The sequence below is a fragment of the Vanacampus margaritifer genome, chromosome 13, assembly GCF_051991255.1.
Source record: "Vanacampus margaritifer isolate UIUO_Vmar chromosome 13, RoL_Vmar_1.0, whole genome shotgun sequence".
NCBI lineage: Eukaryota > Metazoa > Chordata > Actinopteri > Syngnathiformes > Syngnathidae > Vanacampus > Vanacampus margaritifer.
In genome coordinates, this window is record NC_135444.1 from 9,727,809 (window position 1) to 9,747,492 (window position 19,684).

Genomic DNA, 19,684 nt, shown 5'->3' on the forward strand with positions numbered 1-19,684 from the left:
AAAAATGCTCCGTGATCAGAGATGAACTGTTCAACGATGACGTACGTACAATGGACCTCCGAACAAAATGTACTTCAGGAGATGGTCCCACATTCAACATTGCCATAGGCAAGTCATCCAAAGGTACGTGTTCGGATTTGAAATGGAACGCCATCATAGTGTCCTTTGGTCTAATGCTAGTTGCCAGATTGCATTCGTTCAGTTGCTCTGACATATAGATCACACCGTAAATCACTTAAATCCGAAGTCTGCTAATAAGCGCATCTTGTCCGTTTCCTTTGAAATCCAGTGTGGTGGAGTTTAGAACGTGAACAAAGAGATGAGGTTGCATTTTACTTTGAACATCGGCGGAGCTCATTCACACATCATGTAAACAAAGTAATAATATACATGACATATTACTCGATCCTAGTGGTGGCAAACTGCGGTCCTCGAGGGCCGCAGGTTTTCCTAGAAGGGAAATATCCAAAACCTGCAGGATCTCGCCACCCCTGCTCTATCAATATAAGACGACTTATGACACATCTCTGTCTTATGTTCATCGAATGCATGTTATTTTATAACTATAATAGTATAATTATAATCTGATCTGAGAGTAATTCTAAGATCAGTGTTTGAGCCAGTGTTTTTTTTTAATAATAATAATATTATATACAGTACAGGCAACAGTAAAAGCAATGGAAGCGCACAGTAAATAAAACTGTCAAATTTAAAATCAGTAAAAAAATCAATCAAGGATAAAAATCAACCAGGAAAAGCTTCTTTTTTTCTTTTTTTTTTTAAACATAGGGTGCTTTAAGGCACTTACCAAGTGAAGAAAAATCTCACGGTAAACCAGCAAACAAAAAAAAAAGTTTGCATGCTAAAATAATTATCTTAACTCTGTTTAGTCACAAATATATTTGGTGTGAAATCTGGGCTTGTATAGTCGAACACAAAGCTGACAAATTTGCAGGTAAGCATGTTTATTAGTCTGTTGTACGAGCGGCAACAGACGGATACACACAGGTTGCTTTTACCTTTTGCCATCCAATTAAAGAGCACTTACTGTATGTTATGCCTGCCACTATATGCCACTGGCATAAATCGAATAATAATTTAAATGATAATACAATCATAATTAGCTGTGAATAGTATACACTTTTACTTAACTCCAAGACTTTTTTTTTTTTAAGTCACTGCATACCGAACTGAACCGAAAACCGTCGGCACAAAACCAGATAGATAGTTAGAGGTGTGTGTGTGTGTGTGTGTGTGTGTGTGTGTGTGTGTGTGTGTACATATACACAGTGCTGCTTAAAAGTTTGTGAACCCTGCAGGCATGGTCAGATTTTTAAAATGACTATATTAAATGTTTAGTCATACAATGCTGACATTGAAAATAATAGACTTGAATAATATTGTTGATTTAAGAAAAACTCATATTTCATGGGTGCAAAAGTATGTGAACCCCTCACTTACTTAGACATTGCTTCTCCTTTTGCAATGAGAACTTCATCCAAACACTTTCTTGACTTATCAGTCTTTCACATCTACTTTGGGGGATTTTTTTGCCACTCTTCCTTGCAAAATGCAGCCGATTGAGAGAGGTTGGATGGGCGTCTATCATAAACCGCCCGCTTCAGGTCCCGCCACAGTATTTTGAAAGAATTTAAGTCAGGATTTTAACTGGGCACATTCGGAACACGAATCCTGTTGTTCTTCAGCCATTCCTTGGTTGTATTGTTGGAATGCGTTGGATTATCGTCATGTTGCATGATCCATCTTTTATCGGGCTGTAATTTAGCAAAGGACGGCTTCAGATTATGATCCAGGATTTCACAATATTCCTCTTGTTATTTTCCTAGCATGCGGTGTTGACTTTTCACCAAACATGACTTTTTTAGTTGACCAAAAAGTTCAATTTTGGACTCATCTGTCCACAGAAGGGACTTCCAAAAACCTTCAGTGTTATCTTTTTTTTTTTTGTGAGCAGAGGCTTCTTTCTACCTAGCAAGCCTTCCATGAAAGCCTTGTCGATTGACTTTTCTTCTGATTGTTAAAGCATGCACGCGTGTCCCCTTGGCTTTCACCTGAATGATCATTTGTCTTGCTGATATTTTAGAAGGTCGTCCACTTCTAGGCTGGATTGTAGTCATTTTCAGTGTTTTCTAGTTGCAGATGATCTGCTTGACAGTGGAATGATGAAGCTCATTTTTTTTTTTTTCAAGATGCCTTTATAGCTTTCCCCAGACAAATGTGCTGTCACTACCCACTTCCTGAGGTCCCCCTGAGATTTCTCTTCCTCTCAGCATGACTGACCTGTATGGGTTCACATAGGTACGACTGAAGTGACGTGGTTTTGTCTCAGTTTCAGTCAGTGATGCACAATTTCTTTGCTAAACCCTCTCATTTCATTGGTCCATTTCAGTGGTTAGTTTAGCGACCAATTTGTCCTACCTGACCCTACTTGACACATTTGTTTTAAGCAATGCCGCTCAGGGTTCACTTACTTTTGCACCTACATGAATTGACCAAAAAGTCTTTTTAATTAAGTTTTGACTGCAGAATTTATAAAAAAAAAAGAATGCATTGAATTGATAAACCTACACCTGTTATTTCATATCAAATGTAATGGTTCAGGTTGAAACAATTGGAAAGTCCAAATTGCTCAAGAGGTTCACAAACTTTTGAGCAGCACTCTATATTAGGGGTTTTATTTGTATTTTTTTTGTTAATTGCGTGACTATTAATCACACATTTTATATCTCTATATCTAAATCTATAATGTGTAAAAAAAAAAAAAAAATCTTTTTTTGTGGGAAGAACTGTTAACATAATAGAAATATGGTTGCATTTTTTTTGTTATTGAATAACAATTCATAATTAAAAAATAAAATAAAAATGGGTATTGTACTGGGGGGGGAACAAGTGTGACATTGATTTGTGTTGGTCACTACATGGCATAATTGCGTTTGTAAGACGTGTATTGTTCTTTTCATATGAAGAGCGGACTAATTTTGAACATTAAGTAACTTGTGAAATACAACTTGACCCCAGTCTCCACAAATATGTATGCATTATTAAATTTATTACTGCTAAATTGTGTTACAGTGTCTCCTACTTTAATTTTGTTAAGTTCAATACGGATGCACATTGTAAAATGACTCAACTTTACTGGAGACGAAACATAAAAGATCTTTTCATACTAAGAGCTATCACATTTTTAACATGAAGTAACTTGCAAACTTCTGCACATTTATAAAATTGTAATATTCAACTTGACACCAGTCCCCACAAATATATGCGTTATTATTTAATTTATTACTGCTAAATTGTCTTATAGTGACTCCTTTGAATAACGTTGAATGCTTTTATTTTGTTAAGTTCTCGGATTGCTCATCGATTGTAACGTGACACCGCTTTACTGCAAGCCTAGCCAAAGCCGCTCTGCTGCTAGCCAGCCAAGAAAGAGCACGACTGTTACACTTGAGAGCTATTTTTTTGGGAGTTGCTGAATAAAATAGGCCTCACATCTAAAGGTCAAGTGGCTTGGGGTCACTCCAACCAACAAGACGGCGTCCCTTCGGCTCTCGGCTCTCACAGGGTTTGAGAGCTCCACGGACACGACTTGGTGAGCCACCTAGCTCGTTGCTCACGGCTAACCAAGTGCGTTGTATCAAAGCAGGGGGCTGGCAGTAGTGCTACACATTCACGTTCTGCCCCTTAAACATTGTGTGTTTTAGCTCCGGTGTAGTACAGTGCATTTCTATTGCGTCATTTTGACATGGACGTTTCTGCTGCGTCATGACTGGAATTCACTTCGAGGCTTTCCAAAGAAGGGCGGTCGTTAATCCAGCGTTAAAAAACGTTAGAAAAATCATTTAAAATATGTATTTTTAAGCCTACAGTTGCAAGGTTGTGAATGACTATTCAAAAAAGAAGTTAACACATATTTTCATGTTTAGTAGTCTGATTTTATTTTCATTGGTAGCATGTAGATGTAATTAAAATCATTAAAAAAAAAACACACGCAGTTATTAGGCAAGATCTGCTTAATGAATATTTTCCTTTAATTTATTATCACTAACTCATTCACTGCCATTGACGCCTAGATGTCAAATACGTTTGAACTATTTCTATTAAATTTTTTTCCCACTTTTGTTAACTAGAGTATGAAAACCTAGAATTTTTTTTATTGCACATTTAGAACACATACAATTTGTTATTAAATCGTGAGTTAACTAGTGAAGTCATGCGATCAATTACAATTAAAAAAATGAATCACCTGACGCCCCAATTTTTGAACTTTTTTTTTCATTTTTATTAAAAAAAAAGATTTAAAAGAAAAATTATTAAAAATGAGGGGCGTCAGGCGATTAAAATTTGTTAAATGTTAAACTAATAAATGGTTCAAATGAATTTTTGACGTCCATAGCAGTCAATGGCAGTGAATGAGTTAATGAGTGAAATTGGCATTTTGAGGGTGCGTGTATTCATATCACATTATGCAGTTAAAAAGTGTAAATACAGTGTGGGGGGAAAAAAATGTGCTCCTCAATGTCACGTAAGAAAGAAGAAGAAATTTGATGAGACGTTTGCAAACACCAATTTGAATGTATTAATGTTATTTACTTGTATTAATTTTGGTATTCATTTTAGTTTTACTCGTCACTCCATGACCAGCACTTTGTATGCAGCAATGTTTGTTTTCAAATGACATCATCTGCACGTTAACGATAAACCTTGCCCGATCTGCCGTAAGTCTTGAAGTTCATTCGTGAGGTTGGCGGTTCGAGGAAAAAATGAGCACCAAACGACCGCCTTTGGTGCTCATTTGAGGACCACGTCCCCCGAAAAATTGTTTACCCCTGTCAGGCTCTTACTTTTGCACGAGCTTTATGTGCTAAATAACTAACGTCACCCAAAGAGTTGAGGAAAAATCAACTTACTGCAGTGCTCGTCTTGCAACTATTTGAAATTCATTCCATGTCTTTGTTTCTGTTTTTTTTTTTTTTTTGTGCCGCAGCAATGGTTTTGGTCAAAGGCAAGCAAGGAATCCACGGAGGAACACTCAACAAGATAGTATTTGACATGGCCAATTACCTGAGGTTATGTCAATACTAAAGTGTCCTGTGCCAGGCGGTGCACCCACCCACCCAACCAGCTACCTGTCTACCTACCACCCTGTTGCATTTCATACCTGTCCTTGTTGCTTGTTAATGTTCTTCAGCCCCCCCCACACACCCCCACCCACCAAAAAATACCCACCTCAGCCCTTTCAGTTGATCCAGAGCGCACGGTAAAGGACATCATTTGAGTAAGACCAGCAGAATGAAAGCCAAACACTTGATGTTCCATTGACACGATAAGTCCCCTGACGTATGCGCTCCCTTGGAGAGCAGCCGACGCTGAAGCAGTAGCTTGTCACGTCTTCCACCCTTTTTCTCGACGGCGGCACCATCATCTGCTCCCTGCCAACGGAACACTCGACTGGCCTCCGCATATCCGCTCTTACGCATTGCTTGTCGAGGTGCAGTCGTTGGGTTCGGTCAATGGTCATCAAGCGGAGTGTTCCTGTTCCTGTTGACGCACCAAAAACCAATGGACATTCCACAGTTACCAGCTCAGGCACTTCTTACCGTTTTTTTTTTTGCCACTTCCGCTAACTTGTTTTATGTAAGGTTCTCGTTTCGTTGGACAGGAGCTATGGCTTTGCTTTCTAACCGCCTGGATTATGTTCTTTGTTTGCCCAGATAGGACCAAGTGTAGTTAAACGTTCAGCTTTTGAAACAGGTTGAGTGGCAGGAGAGGTTAGCATGGATCTAGTGGAACGAATTGCCTTCTTTCATCATCCATTGAGCTCAGAACCGACAACTGTAACGTCCAACTGATAAATAAAGCTTTGGGAGACTGGTTGGACGCAAGCAAACATGTAATGTTTATCAAAACATGTAATCCTGTGCCATAACGTAGAGGTCTGTTGCTCTTGGAAGATGATTTTTGCCCACCCATATCTCATCCTTAAGTTGATTTTTGCCCCCCCCCCCCTCCTTTTTTTTTCTTTCTTAAGCTCCACTGTTCAGGCTTTGCGTTATCACCAAATCTGTTTCCAAGTCCTTCTTGCTGATTTCTGTTCTCACTTTAGTTTTCTGGGATAGTCTGTCGTTGCATTGAATTTCATATGCATACAGCCAAGAATGCCATATTTTGATTTATCACCTTGTTTACAGACAGATCAAAAATAAATTTATTCAACCAGAAAAACGTTTCCTGTCTTGTTCTTGCGTTTAAACGTATGCAACAAAATGTGAATTTTTCAATGCTCTCATACACTTAAGTGGGTTAGTTTTCACAGCTGTTTCCTTGTGATTAAAAACCACTTCTAAAATATCACATTTTGGAAGTATGGATTTAGACAGATGATACTTGACTTGCTAATGGAATTGTTTATTGGAACTGAATTTGCTAACTGACAGCGAAAAGACAAAACTAGCAATTTTCAAAGCAAGGCTGACTCTGTAAAGCAGTGGTGTCCAAATGCGGTCCTTGAGGGCCCGAGTCCTCGTCAAGTTCATCAGCAAGCTCTGCAAAAGCCTGATTATGGATGAGGGAAACATGACCCCACCACCCCCCACAACATTACATTAAGTATGAAATGACACATTTTCTTAACGATTAAAACTTTATTCTTCAACATGAATGTCTTTTTTCCAGAGAGGGCCTAAAACTGCTGTGTAGAGCTTTTTTTTTTCTTTTTTCTTTTTAAACACGTGCTACTTCAAAAGAAGACAAAAAAGCATCTGCATAGCAGTTAAAGGTGCATCAGTGTGTATGTACAATAAAAAAGGATGACAGAAAAGCACATTTTTGACATATTGTGATGTGTGTATTTACGCAGTGCTCATCTGGACATTGTCTTGGCCCTTAGGAGTGTGTCTTGTATAGTGACTCTTATACAGTAGTGCAGTAGCCTTCCTTCAATGCTTCATTTTGCCAGCTTGCGTATGTACATAGGAATACGTAAGGAGATTATAAGCAGCAGGCTCGAACGTTCCCCAGCGACGAGTCAAGCTTGAACCGGGTCGTGCTCGTGGCCTTGCGGGCTTGACCGCTGCATCTGGACCACCACCGTCTCCACGGCGACCCCCACCCCCTCCTCCTCCTCCTCGCTGCTATCATCCAGCTGGCCGTACTCGTCGGAGGAGGAGGAGGACGACTCGCGGTCGGAGCGAGACGCCGCCGTCATGGTGCCGAAGGAGTGTGCGCTGGTGGAGGCGAGCGAGCGCAGCAGCGGGGTGTTTTCCGACGCCTCGTCGTTCTCCTCGTCGCTGCTCTCCTCCGAGTCGGAGTCGTCCTGCGAGGGGACCACCTTCTGCTTGCATACCGGACACGTCTTCTTGGTTTTGGTCAGCCAGGGGTCCACGCACTTGCTGTGGTAGGCTGTGGGGACAAGCGCTCGTTAGGGTGTCCTCATTGGCCAATTGACTCTTTCAGCTGACTGGACTCACCGTGAGAACATGGCAGCACCCGCAGTTTGTCTCCTTCTTCATACTCGTCCAGGCAGATGGCACACACGTCGTAGATGTCTCCTGAGAAACAAAGCACACCAAAATTTGATGGACTAATGAGAGCAAGATGAACCATGGCCAAAGGGATGGAAAGGCCAAAAAGTAGAGATCGGAGGATTATTAACAAACTTGCTGTCGACTGAAGATGACATCACAGTTGCTCAGGCAATGACCAATCAAAGCTCACCTGTTTTCTGAAGCGGAGCTATGATTGGTTGTTACCTGAGACCTTAGCAAATTGATGTCATCTTTAGTCGACAGTAAGTGGCAAAATGGCCGCCACCTGAGATGGATAAAAACGTCTGGATTTGGCACAATATTAACCAGAATACCATATTTAAACTAGTGGGTCTGCAAAAAAAAAATAATGTAATTTTAATTTCCATTGGGAAAGGACACTCGGAACTCTACGCTTTTTATTTTCAAAATTAAATTAATTAATTATGTTGACATTTTGGAAAACGTTATTTACACTAGAAAACTTAGGGAACTATTTAATTGCTTAGTTTTTAATTTAGTTTAACATGTGCTGATGATCTTGAAAGCTCCATGCAATTTTTTAAAATAAATTTTAAACAAAGATGTCAATTCTTTATGTTTAAAATTCAAAGAAAAAGTTGTTTTTGACACTAATATTTCTATATCTTTTTCTGCAAATGAATATTGGCTTGAAATATCGGTTATCGGTCTCCTTGACTACTAACAATCAGTCGGTATCAGCCTTGAAAAAAAAAAAAACATCAGTCTATCACAACCAAAAAGTACGTAGAGAGGATCTGCTTATGATCCAAAATACACAATCTCCTCATTTTAAACCCATTTGAGTGTTTGACAAAGTTTTGAAGCAAAATAATTCCACACCATTACTACAAACAAGAGTTTATCACTCTCCTCACAATCTTGGTTATAACTTTTCCAAACAAGTCCCAACCTCCAACTTGCCGATGATGTGAGCTGAGCAATTTACCAACGCACTCCCTTTTCAAATTCCTCACTCCCCCCACCCCCTCCGTTTCTACCAGGCCCCGGCTTGAGCGAGGGCGGACCCTTGTGAGCTGCCGTGTTTACGTAAGCTCCAAGTGAGCATGTTTTCCTCTCGTGTCTACACCAGGGCCGCATGTGACCTTATATGGACGCCCAGTCAGGCCGAACACCGCCCTCCTCCCCCTCCTCCCCACCACCTTCCTCTTTTTCTCACCCGCTGTCAGCAGCTAACTTCAACTTTTCAAAACTATAAGCCGACCAATCAGGACTTAAGTTTGGATCGTGTATGTGACGGTTCAATACAATACAAATAAAACTAACCACTAGACTGGATCTTGGCTGTAAATTAACGGTTTAGTTTGTTTTACGTGTTTCTGTTTCATTTCCTCATGAGAGAAAAAAAAGGAGTGCAACAGTAGTCAGGTTTCCATCCAAATGTTTCGAAATTGTTATGCGAATTTGGTGAAAATGCGCAACACGGACGTGCGACTTATGGCCGTTTCCATTCGCTCTTTTGCGAATATATGCGCCGCAAGATTACATTGTAGAGACGGAACTTTGGGACAATGGGGAGTTCCAGGTGGGAATGTTGGTTTCGACGGACTGAACGGAAGTGGTTTGTCTTCGTTTGCTGTAAGTGAAGTGTGTCGTTAAATTGAGAGCTGATGTTAATAAAGCCATCTCAAATTGCATCAATGTTTTTTTTCTTTAATTAACTATTAAAAGAATCGTGTTTCTTTGTCTCCCCAAACATATTTTACTTTATCATCCTCCATTTATTGTGACTACAAACGTGCGTGTGACGTCGTATCAGTCAGAACGTGCGACGTATATCCGGTTTTATCGCCAAAATGCGCATTTCCTTTTTTTCGATACGCTTCAAAAACTACCCCCTTCCAAGCGTAAAACATTTTTTTGCGAATTTCGGGCCCCCTTTTTTCCCTTGAATTTCTGGCATTTCCATTCAGTTTCTTTGGAAAACCACCTAGTAAGAACCCATTCACTTTGTGGACAAGCACAACCTCATGTAGGGCTCAGTTATTTGCTGAAGTTATCAGGCATTTATTTTGTGCAAACATTCTTGTATAATATTGAATAATACTTCACATTCTTTTAAGGGATGATATAATGCTTCGTTCCCAGCCGATTTAAAGATCCATTCCTCCCACCTCCAAGCGTCTACTTGAGGTGAGGTGCTTATTTGGGAGCGAAGCAAAAGTAAATACCATACCACGTTCCCGAAAACTGTGGCCTCCACTCCAACAGACGCCAGGTCTCATTTAATCTCTGCTTGCACTCAAAATAGGCGCCTTTATCCCCAAAGGATACAAACAGGTGGCAACTGTGGAGCCCATTTTGAACCACGTTGCCAACCAGAAGAGCAGCACCTAAATAGTGTGTCTGATGAATTAACGTGCAGAGTATGCAGATCACAGTTACGTGCAGCTATTATGCACGGCCAGTCACTGATTTGAATCAAGCATTGTTATTAATTTATTTTTGCTGTTTGTTAGATTTTCTTTTTTCTGTTTTACTGAATATTTTTTTCTCTGTCATAAAAAAAATATTCTGGAAAAAAAATATTCAGAAAAAGAGGGAGGGGGGGGATAAAAAAAAACAAGAACAAAAATATATTTTTTTAAAAATAGAGCACCAGCTTGTCTTAAATTTGCTCATTCAATTTATTTATTCATTTATTTTTTACCTCTGAACACAAAGTGACTTGTTGCAGACTCGCTAATGGCGGACACTTTCCCGCATGCAATAAGCTTCCGTAGAAACTTAACTGTTAGCTTACAGAAATCATGCCGATCGATTGACATGTTTCTGTACTTACATGATCCCAAAAATTATAAACCTAGCTTACATTAGAATGATAGTATACAGTAAAACAGCATAAAAAAATTATCAATACTGTGTGTGTTACTAATTACGGTACATGCCTTACCTTACTTAACTGAGCCAGTAAGTCATATAGTTGAAGGTACGTTGGCGGTATGCGGGAATGTGTTAGGGAGTTAACATTAGCATGTTTGCAACAAGTCACTCAGAAAAACAGAAGCTGGTACTCCGTTTTTCCGGAATAACTTTTGTTCTCCGTTCTTTTTCTTAAATATTTTTTCCCTGTTTTTGTAAGTAATTTTTTCTGTTTTTTTTTTATTTATTAATTTTTTTATGGCAGAACAAAATATTCAGAAAAACAGGGAAAAAAATAATAAAAGTCCCCCAAAAAATTTCAGAAAAACAGGAATGTTTTTTTCTTCCAAGTGAATGCAATACGCTTCCGGAAATAAAGACCTCTTCCCAATAAATGTATTATTTTTCAAAGGTAATGTCGACACTGTCGACACATAACAAACAAACAAACAAATGCATGTATTCACTTACTGTAATATAATTTCTATTTTATTAGCAAATATCTTGATCAAAGAAAATTATTCATCGTTAATTGCTTTCTTGTGTAAGGTTGTGAATTATCGATACACGTCTTGAGCAAGCATTGCTTTTTTCCCCCTCATCTGTAAACATAACCAACCAAAGACAAATACAGAAAGTTGACATTCGTGAGACCTGCGCAGGCTTTCTAAAGACTTGACAAACTGGTCGGATGCCTTTTTAGACAGGGAAGGAATTTTACGCTGTGTGTGCTGTAACACAAAATACAAGCCATGAGCCTCACTGTCCTTGAATTTTACATTTTCATTCTCCCTTATGTTATTTTCCCCATATATTAATGTATTATAAATTTCCCTAAAAGTTGTTCTTCCCTCTCGGTACACTCTTAAAACACATTGTGGGCCTCATAAAAAAAATTCCCAGAAATTTCCTGAAAACAGACTAATCAAACCACATACGAGTCATCATCGCAACTCATGTCCCTTCCTTTTTCATTTTGTATTCATAAGCTAGCCTAGCAGCAGCGTTCTCGCCTTTCAGAGGAGCCACGCTGTCCCACTGAACTCCAGACCAAGCATGCGAGCAGCGAGACTCAGTGGAAGAGAAGCTGCCAGAAACAACCCAAAGTGTGCAGTGAGCCGCCCTGTATAGCCCCCCCCCCCCCCCCCCCGTGAAACACCGCAGCCTCCAAATATATGCCACCGGCTCTTGCTAGACAGAAGTTGTTGGGCCGACACCGAAGGTGAGCCGGGATCAAGATGATGCAAGACTCCGCAATCACTGGAACCAAAAGATGATCAAATGGCAGAGCGACGTTGACAGGCGCGGCAGCTGCGGTTACATAATCGTGTGTACTGACACAGATCGTATGTCTCACGCTGCCATTGTGTGCCGATTACACTTCACTGTACGCCATCTTTGGTCTATACACCATTTTTAGAAATGTTGGCCATTTTGCCTAGCCTAGCATGCTAATCCTATTCCCCCTTGTTTTATTGAACCTACATGAGTGTTATACAACGGAACATCCAAATTCTAACAGCCCGTGATAGTCACACATCAGGCTCTTCAAAATAGTAGCGCTAGCAATACTGAGCTAGCATTAGCGCTGTAAAGAAGCTAACATAAGCTACGACTCTTAGCTTGGTAGTAGAGCAGAACCACTTTGAAAAACGTGAAGAAGAAAAAAACAGTATCTAATTCAATTAGAGTTGTTAACTTACTTAAACACTTTGACTTAAAGTCGTTTAAGCATTCACTATGACAACTTCACAAAATTCTACCAACCAACTGTGGCGTAAACATAAATCAGTCAACCGGATTACAACAACAATGCAAACAAATGTGTGGCTTTATCGCTTCAACGTTTCATGTTTCATGCCACAATGACATGTAAATATTTGAACTACTTAACCTACCTAGACCCCATAATTAGACATCAAATTGGAGGTACAAGATGGGGCCAGTGACCGCTAATTTTTTGTCTCACATGAATTACTGTCAGGTCATAATGATAGTTCTAACAAATTACAAAAACTGACATAAAAACACTTGTTTTACACCTTTACAAGAACAGCTCATTCAAATGTAATATAAAATCACTCATTTAATAATTTAATTACAGGACTAGCCGGCTCCTTTAGCGGTCTTCATCAAATAAACTCTAACTAATAAATGCCATCGCATTGCTCATTTGTGGACCCCCTACATCCTCTTAAGTCATCATTTGCTTCGCTTCCAAGCAAGCCTGCTTTAAATGTGATTAGCCTCGCAATTGGTGCCTCCTCCCTGTCAACCAATACTGTGACTCAGCTGGCAAGACTGCAGAGAGCGAGCGAGAGAGAGAGAGAGAGAGAGAGAAAACAATTCCCCATCGCCCAGCAGACTGATGCAGGATACTCACTGAGCACATATGACGTGGCATAATATCAATCTAAGCAGCACATGTGGCTAGCATGGGAAAGAACGGTGTGGCTCACAACCTCCTCAATTGCAGATTTACGATGGAACGCCTCATTATGCGAATCACTTTTAAAAGATCCCCAGCAGGGACTATTGTAGTCGGGGATTCTACTTAAATACATGAGCAAAATTCAAGATTGGAAAAAATGTGTTTTTGCATTGCAAATCAATATTCTGATTACAGAAGTTTCTCTCATCTGTTGCGTGAAATTCAGATTAGCGTAACTTTCAAATCACCTCATTTGCAACAAGTAGTTCAGTTCAGTAAATATTTTCTAGATTTCTGGTTGAAAAAATCTTACGGCAGAGGATTAGGGCCAGTGAAGAGAGAGAAAAAAAAGTTTGGCAGGATTCTGACTTTAAAGTCGAGAATTATGACTTTAACGTGAGAATTGTCACTATCACTTTAAAGTGAGAATTCTGAGAATAAAGTGAGAATCCTGAGAATAAAGTGAGAATTATCACTATATTCTCAGAATTATCATTTAAAAAAGAGAATTCTGACTTAATTCTCAGAATTATCAATTTAAAGTCAGCATTTTGTGATTTAAGTTAGAATTCTGACTTTATTCTCAGAATTCTGATTTTATTCTCAGAATTCTGACTTTAAAGTGAGAATTCTGCAATTAAAGTCAGAATTTTCAATTTTAAAGTCGTGAGAATTCTGAGAATAAAGCCATAATCTTGCCAAACTTCACTGGCCCTTATCCTTGTCAGTAAAAGAGACAAGACTTTCAAACACCAACTTTAAGGCCACTTTTATTTTCTTTTTCTTTTTACAGAGTTTGCAGATTGTAAGTAGTACCTAAATCTACTTTATCTTCGCTCAACAATTTATTTATTTATTCCCAAGGAAAGACATTGCTTATTGCGCCAGCGGCCTTCTAAATACATTTGAACGGTGGATTTACGGATTATGTGTCAAGGAAATTTGAAGACTTTTTTTCCACGGACAACTTGATTTTATTGCCTTTCCATTGTGTTGTGGTCTTGGTCAGTGTCTAAGTCATATTTGAAAGTATTTTTCACAGATTTGGTAACAGTAAAGCAATTATGTTATTAGGCTAACGACTTATGGAACAAGATCCTTGACTGTAATACACCATTGTCAGTCACTTGCAACAGAGAGCACAAAAATAACCTTACAACCTAAACCACATTCGACTTAACTCTAATTATGCAAACTAAAGTGTGCTTTAAAATGGATTTCTGTGACATTCACCAGTCTCAAGAAATGATTTGGACAAAAGAATGAGGCAAGAAGTCGTCTTTCTTGTTTACAAGTACTGTGATACACCACACTCTGCCATGTGCCGCTTATTGTTTTGCTTGATTGGCAAATTACGCACAGCCTGGCTGGTATGTTTGCTATGACGTCTTGTTTACATAGCTGACACATCAAACCTGATCGGCGTTTACCCGCGCTGAACCCAGACGAACGTCCCGCTTCGGAAAAAGTCAAACTTATGTGTCACCAAACAACTCCACTTTGCTCCCATTTTGGCCTGACAACACATTCTTAACCATCAGTCATGTGTCCACCTCTGATCACCCAGGGAGAGCTTTAAAAGAAAAAAAAACGTTTTGAGACGATAATAATCCGATTATGTGTGTATGTCAGTGTGCATTGGCGATCACGCTCATCTGGGTCAAACCGTGAGAAAGCACATGCAGTAAAAAAAAATCAATCAATCATTCATTACAATACTTACAGGAAAAAGAATAGAAGAGGTAACTTACCTTTTTTGTACTTGTGGATGGGAAGTTTCTTTAACTGATCTTTGCGCAAGCGGCTCCTTCGAGCCCTGTGGCGGTCTTGGACAAATTTTGTGATCTAAGAACAATGAAATCATAAGTCTCCTCATGGGAACCTTACTTCAGCTTATTTGCATATCACCAGCTATTAGTGACAATGAGTGTGAAAATGGTTGGCACTTCCTTTATTCCAACTTGGAACCTGAACAAGATACTTACCATGAAGACAACAATGAGGATGAGGCAGATTCCAACGATGATGAGGAAGGGGATCAAGTAGTACTCAAGAGGCAGGCTGAAGTCTGGCATGAGGATCACACGACCCCTAAAACACCGGTTACAAATTCAAAGCGTGAGAGCGATCAACAACAGTTACTATGCCTTTTTGTGTGATACAATGAACATCAACTTACCCTTTGTCAAACAGGTAGTCCTCTTTCAAAGAGTTGGCCGTCTCTTCACTCACAAAAACAGAGGGAATATCAATCTGCTTGATTATATCCACTAAAAACAAGAAATGGAAGGGAGGAAAAAAAAAATCAATGGCTGTCCAATTTTAGCCATTTTAGCCCAAATGAAAAACAAAAAAATCTGCCTGGAGTCACAAAACAGTTTGTTAGTGTTATCCTAACGGTGTACTGAGGGCCCAAGACAGAGCTGCACCACAACACAAAATTATGCAGCATCCAATGCTTTGACATTCATTTTATTCTACCTTTTGTCATTAATTTTTTATTTTTGTCATTTTTCATTCTTAGTTTTTCCCAAGCATTTAGACTTTTCTGCCATTTTGTCAATATTTGACAATTTTATGGACATATTATTATGGTAATTTTCTGCCTCTCTTTGGATTTTTTTCCTGCTTTTTTGCTAGCAGTTTTCTGACATTTTGGCAATTTTGTGGACATTTTATGGTAATTTTTGGATTTCTTCTTTTGTTTTATGACATTTTTGGAAGGAATGCTTTAAAATTTATTATTTTAAAGAAATCATTCCAAAAATGTCATAATAACAATAATATTTATGATTATTAAATTTTTATTGGCAATTTCCCCCAAAAATGTTAAATAATTTTTCTGTCTTTCTTTTGTTTTTGGACATTTTAAGTTACTTTTTTCTTTTCAGCCTTTTTATTCAATTGTCTGATATTTTTGGCAATTTCCTGGACATTCGATGGTAATTTTTCGCTTTTCCTCTCCCTTAATGCACATTTTATGGTCATTTTGTTGACATTTTGGACAGAAAGTAGCGGGAACCCAGTGCGGTAACAAATAAAACATCTGCGGCTTACAGTCGGGTGCAGCTTATATGTGTAACAAACTCGAGTACTCCCCAAAATTAGCTAGCGCGGCTTATAGTCAGGTGCGGTCAGGTCCAGAAATTACTGTATTCATTTTTTATCTAAAGCATTAATTAATTTGAAGGAAATTTTATCTAAAAAATACAAATAAATATGTTACAAAATATTTATTTTGACTTTTTTTTTTTTGGAGAGATACACAGAGAACCACAGCAGAGAGACCAGAGAGCCACATGTGTCTCCAGAGAGTAGGGTGACTGACCAGTTGTCCTGGTTTAACCGGGAAAAGTCCTGGGTTTTAAACCTTTTGTCCCGGCGGATTTCGCCTGCCCTGTTGTTTTGTCCCACTTTTATGCAGATCCCATTGGCATGCCATCCGGCATTGCTTTTTTTTTTTTTTTTTGGTCCAGTTAGCACACCAATTGTTTGGGCCATGAGTACAGTAATTTTTGGACTATAAGCCGCGCTAGCTAAGTTTGGGGAATACTGGAGTTTGTTACACATATAAATTGCACCCGACTGTAAGCCGCAGGTGTTTTAATGTTACAGCACAGGGTTCCCGCTACTTTCTTTTCCATAATGAGGGTGCAAATTGTCTTGCTCTCGTTCTCTCTCCTACTGCATTTGGGCTCACTTGGTTTATTTTGCTCTGCCTGACGCTCTAGCGCTTCCTTTATAGTGCGCCCCCTTGTGATCTGATGGATAAGCCGCACCTTTGTATTAGCCGCAGTGTCGTCGAGTGCAAGTGAAAAAAGTAGCGGCTTATAGTCCAAAAATTACTGTTTGTCAATCACACAGCTGTCACAGTGATTCATACGATAAAACAATTAAACCCACTCTCACGTTTATGTTCTCTTTCATATCTAATCGCTAGCAGATGTGTTTTTGTCATACCAGAACTAAAACTACTTCCTGTTTCCGTGTCTTAAGGCTCATGGGTAATGTCGTCCTATTCGCCTAACGCTGCGGTCGCTGATCGGACCCAATGCAAGCTGAGCTTTTCTAGCAGCATATTTCCAACGTTAAAATGCGGGACGGACGCAAGGTAAACTGTACAGACAGCTTGCTGAGAAGGTTGGATAATGGTGAGTGTATTGTCTTGTTTAGCGCTCAACCAAGATAGCATTTAGCATCAGCTAACACAATCACCATTTTCATCTTGAAAATGTGTAGAGGAAAGTATATTGCCTATAAGAAACTCAGTAAAATCAGAAATAAAAACCTAAATTGAAGAGTTATCCTTTATAGCTCATGTTGAATTCTCGAATGTTATACATTTTGATCCTAATTCAAATAAAACTAACTTGGTGGCGGCAAGCAAAGTGAACAGCATGTAAAGGAAGGGAGCTGTGAAGGGAGCTGTGATTAACCGTGTAATCCTTGGCTTCTGCACATCTGACCAGCTACTATGCATGAATTTGCAGCAATTACAGGAGCTTCACAATCAGAAAACACCAGGAGCTGTCAGGCAGGCATGAAAAGGGGGGGGTTGATTAAATGCGGCACGACGCCACACAGGTACAAGAAGAAACATGCCCGGCAGGTCTGCAACAGAGCGTGTGCCGCATTTGAGAGAGAAAAAAGCACCTCCGCGATGATTCATGACTACGTTGCGCTACTTTCAAGTGAGGACAGGGGACAGATACTATCACGTGATTAAAATGGGCTGTGCTCAGCCGCTGCGGGGGCATCGCAACATTCCGGGAAACATCTTGGGACTTGACAAGGATTCCTCAACTAAAATGTCCTCGAGGCTTGATAAGCAGGCAGCTGTGGTGGATGCTGAGTGCTAATGTATGGCGGCGGCGCGAGTAAACTTACGATCATTGGAGCCCATGCTGATCAAGTCGTCCGAGTCCACATTGTGAACAATGGCTGCCTTGTAGCCAGCTTTCTGTGCATTGAGGACCTGGCAGAAGACAACATTTACATCCTGGTTAACTCATAGCTATATCTACAGTAAGTTTATCTAGAAAGTAATCACAGTACTTAGAGGGGAAGTCAACCCCTCCCCCCCAAAAAATATTCTTGACAATATTGCGTTAGTGGAATATGAGTTAGCAATAAAATCCAGCACTTTTTAATCAATATCAGAAGGCGGCCATTTTGCTACTTGCTGCTGAGTAAAAATCACAGTTGCTCAGGTCTCAGGTAAAAAGCAATCACAGCTCAGCTTCAGAAAACAGTAGCGCTGTGCCCTGAGCAGCTGTGATGTCATCTTCAGTCGACAACAAGTGACAAAATGGCCGCCCCCTGGGATGGATAAAAATGGCTGGATTTTGCCACGTAACTCAATCAGATTGGAACGTTTAAATTAGAGCTGTCAAACGATTACATTTTTTAATCAGATTAATCACATTTTAGAATTTTGATTAAACACGATTAATCGCTTAATAACATTTTTCCCCCGCCAAATTTGAAGAGCACTGGTTGTGTTCATTCTTTTGACATTTAGTGACGTCTTCAACATTTTTTGATCCACTGCACACGCTCATCCTCCTCTTTTTCTAATCAGTTAACTACTTGCATAATTGAAAAAGGAAAAAAATGACCCCAATATTTTGACATGAACAAATATTCTAAATGTGATACGTGAACATTTACTAAATGCTTTACTTTAATGCATGTAATTATGTTTATAGCTAAAACACCACTTGTGCTACCTTAAACATAGCCATTCGCTGTCACACTAAAGGATAATCTATGGGCAAAATTAATAGTGCAATTTAACTGCGTTAATTTATGATTAATGCAATATTTTTTTGTGATTAATTACCCAGTTAACGCTTTAACTTTGACAGCACTAGTTTAAATGTTTAAGGTTGACTACCACTTTAACACCCTCATTTTTTTTTTAATGTTTGAGCCTTATAGCCAAATTCATTCATACAGCAATTCTACACAACAAAATTCCCACGTACGTAATTATTAATTAAGCTATAAAGGCCACATGGAGTTTGACCAAAGACATGAGAAATACTCTCTGACCATGAGCGATAAAATTGAGATGAAGACTGAAATCTTTGGTGTAAATGCCAGACATCATGTTTGGCAGAAACCAGACATTACCTAGCCATTACCTAGCCAAAACAATCCTTTCAATCAATCCATACTTTCTAGATGTACTGCAAATTATTACAAACGTAGTCAAACAAGTAGTGAAGTCAAAGATAACAGGTCAAAACCATCCATATGTCCTGTCAAAGTACACCATTTGACAAAACTCAAGACTATAGCGGTGCAGGGAGCCCATTTCCCGAGCGTCTGTACAAGAAACAACATGTTTGGTTCAAACACACCCAAGACCCAGAGCACTTCTTCCGATACAATTAACAGTCAACTTGCCCATACATGTCCCTCTAAAACCCCCAGGAGACATTCATGAAAGAAAAACTATGGAAGATCTTTGATACACAAGGAAAAACAGGACCTCAACATGTGCAGTCAAGCTTTGAATACATGAGCTTGTATCGGCCGCAGACGCGTCTCTATACATCAATCCTTAACTCTTTGACTGCCAGACGTTTTCAGAAAAAGGATGCCGTGGGTGCCAGCCGATTTAAGCTTTTTGACTGATCTTTCAAGGTCCACAGAAAATTGTGTGTTTGGACTATGGAACACACACATACTACCAAATGAAAGATTGGACTCTCATCTTTCATCAAAAAAAAAAAGTTTGTTTCTACCTTATTCTGTTTTTCAGTAATCAACAATAGAAAATGGTTAGTTTCACCTC

The 19,684-nt window shown here is 39.3% G+C and overlaps 2 protein-coding genes across 2 annotated transcripts in view; one reads left to right on the forward strand and one right to left on the reverse strand.

Annotated features, from left to right (window-relative positions):
* The window catches only part of LOC144062206 (profilin-2-like), an 11,203-nt gene extending 4,957 nt beyond the window's left edge, over positions 1 to 6,246 (forward strand). The window contains exons 2-3 of the mRNA XM_077583299.1: positions 1 to 123; positions 5,009 to 6,246. The exon at positions 1 to 123 is cut by the window's left edge and continues 76 nt beyond it. Of these exons, the coding sequence (XP_077439425.1) occupies positions 1 to 123; positions 5,009 to 5,106 (221 nt within the window). The 3' untranslated portion in view covers positions 5,107 to 6,246. The remainder of the gene's footprint in view (positions 124 to 5,008) is intronic.
* A 239-nt stretch (positions 6,247 to 6,485) lies between these two features.
* The window catches only part of rnf13 (ring finger protein 13), a 38,151-nt gene continuing 24,952 nt past the window's right edge, over positions 6,486 to 19,684 (reverse strand). The window contains exons 6-11 of the mRNA XM_077583298.1: positions 17,770 to 17,857; positions 15,062 to 15,152; positions 14,868 to 14,973; positions 14,634 to 14,727; positions 7,491 to 7,571; positions 6,486 to 7,422 (exon numbers count right to left, since the gene is read on the reverse strand). Of these exons, the coding sequence (XP_077439424.1) occupies positions 7,049 to 7,422; positions 7,491 to 7,571; positions 14,634 to 14,727; positions 14,868 to 14,973; positions 15,062 to 15,152; positions 17,770 to 17,857 (834 nt within the window). The 3' untranslated portion in view covers positions 6,486 to 7,048. The remainder of the gene's footprint in view (positions 7,423 to 7,490; positions 7,572 to 14,633; positions 14,728 to 14,867; positions 14,974 to 15,061; positions 15,153 to 17,769; positions 17,858 to 19,684) is intronic.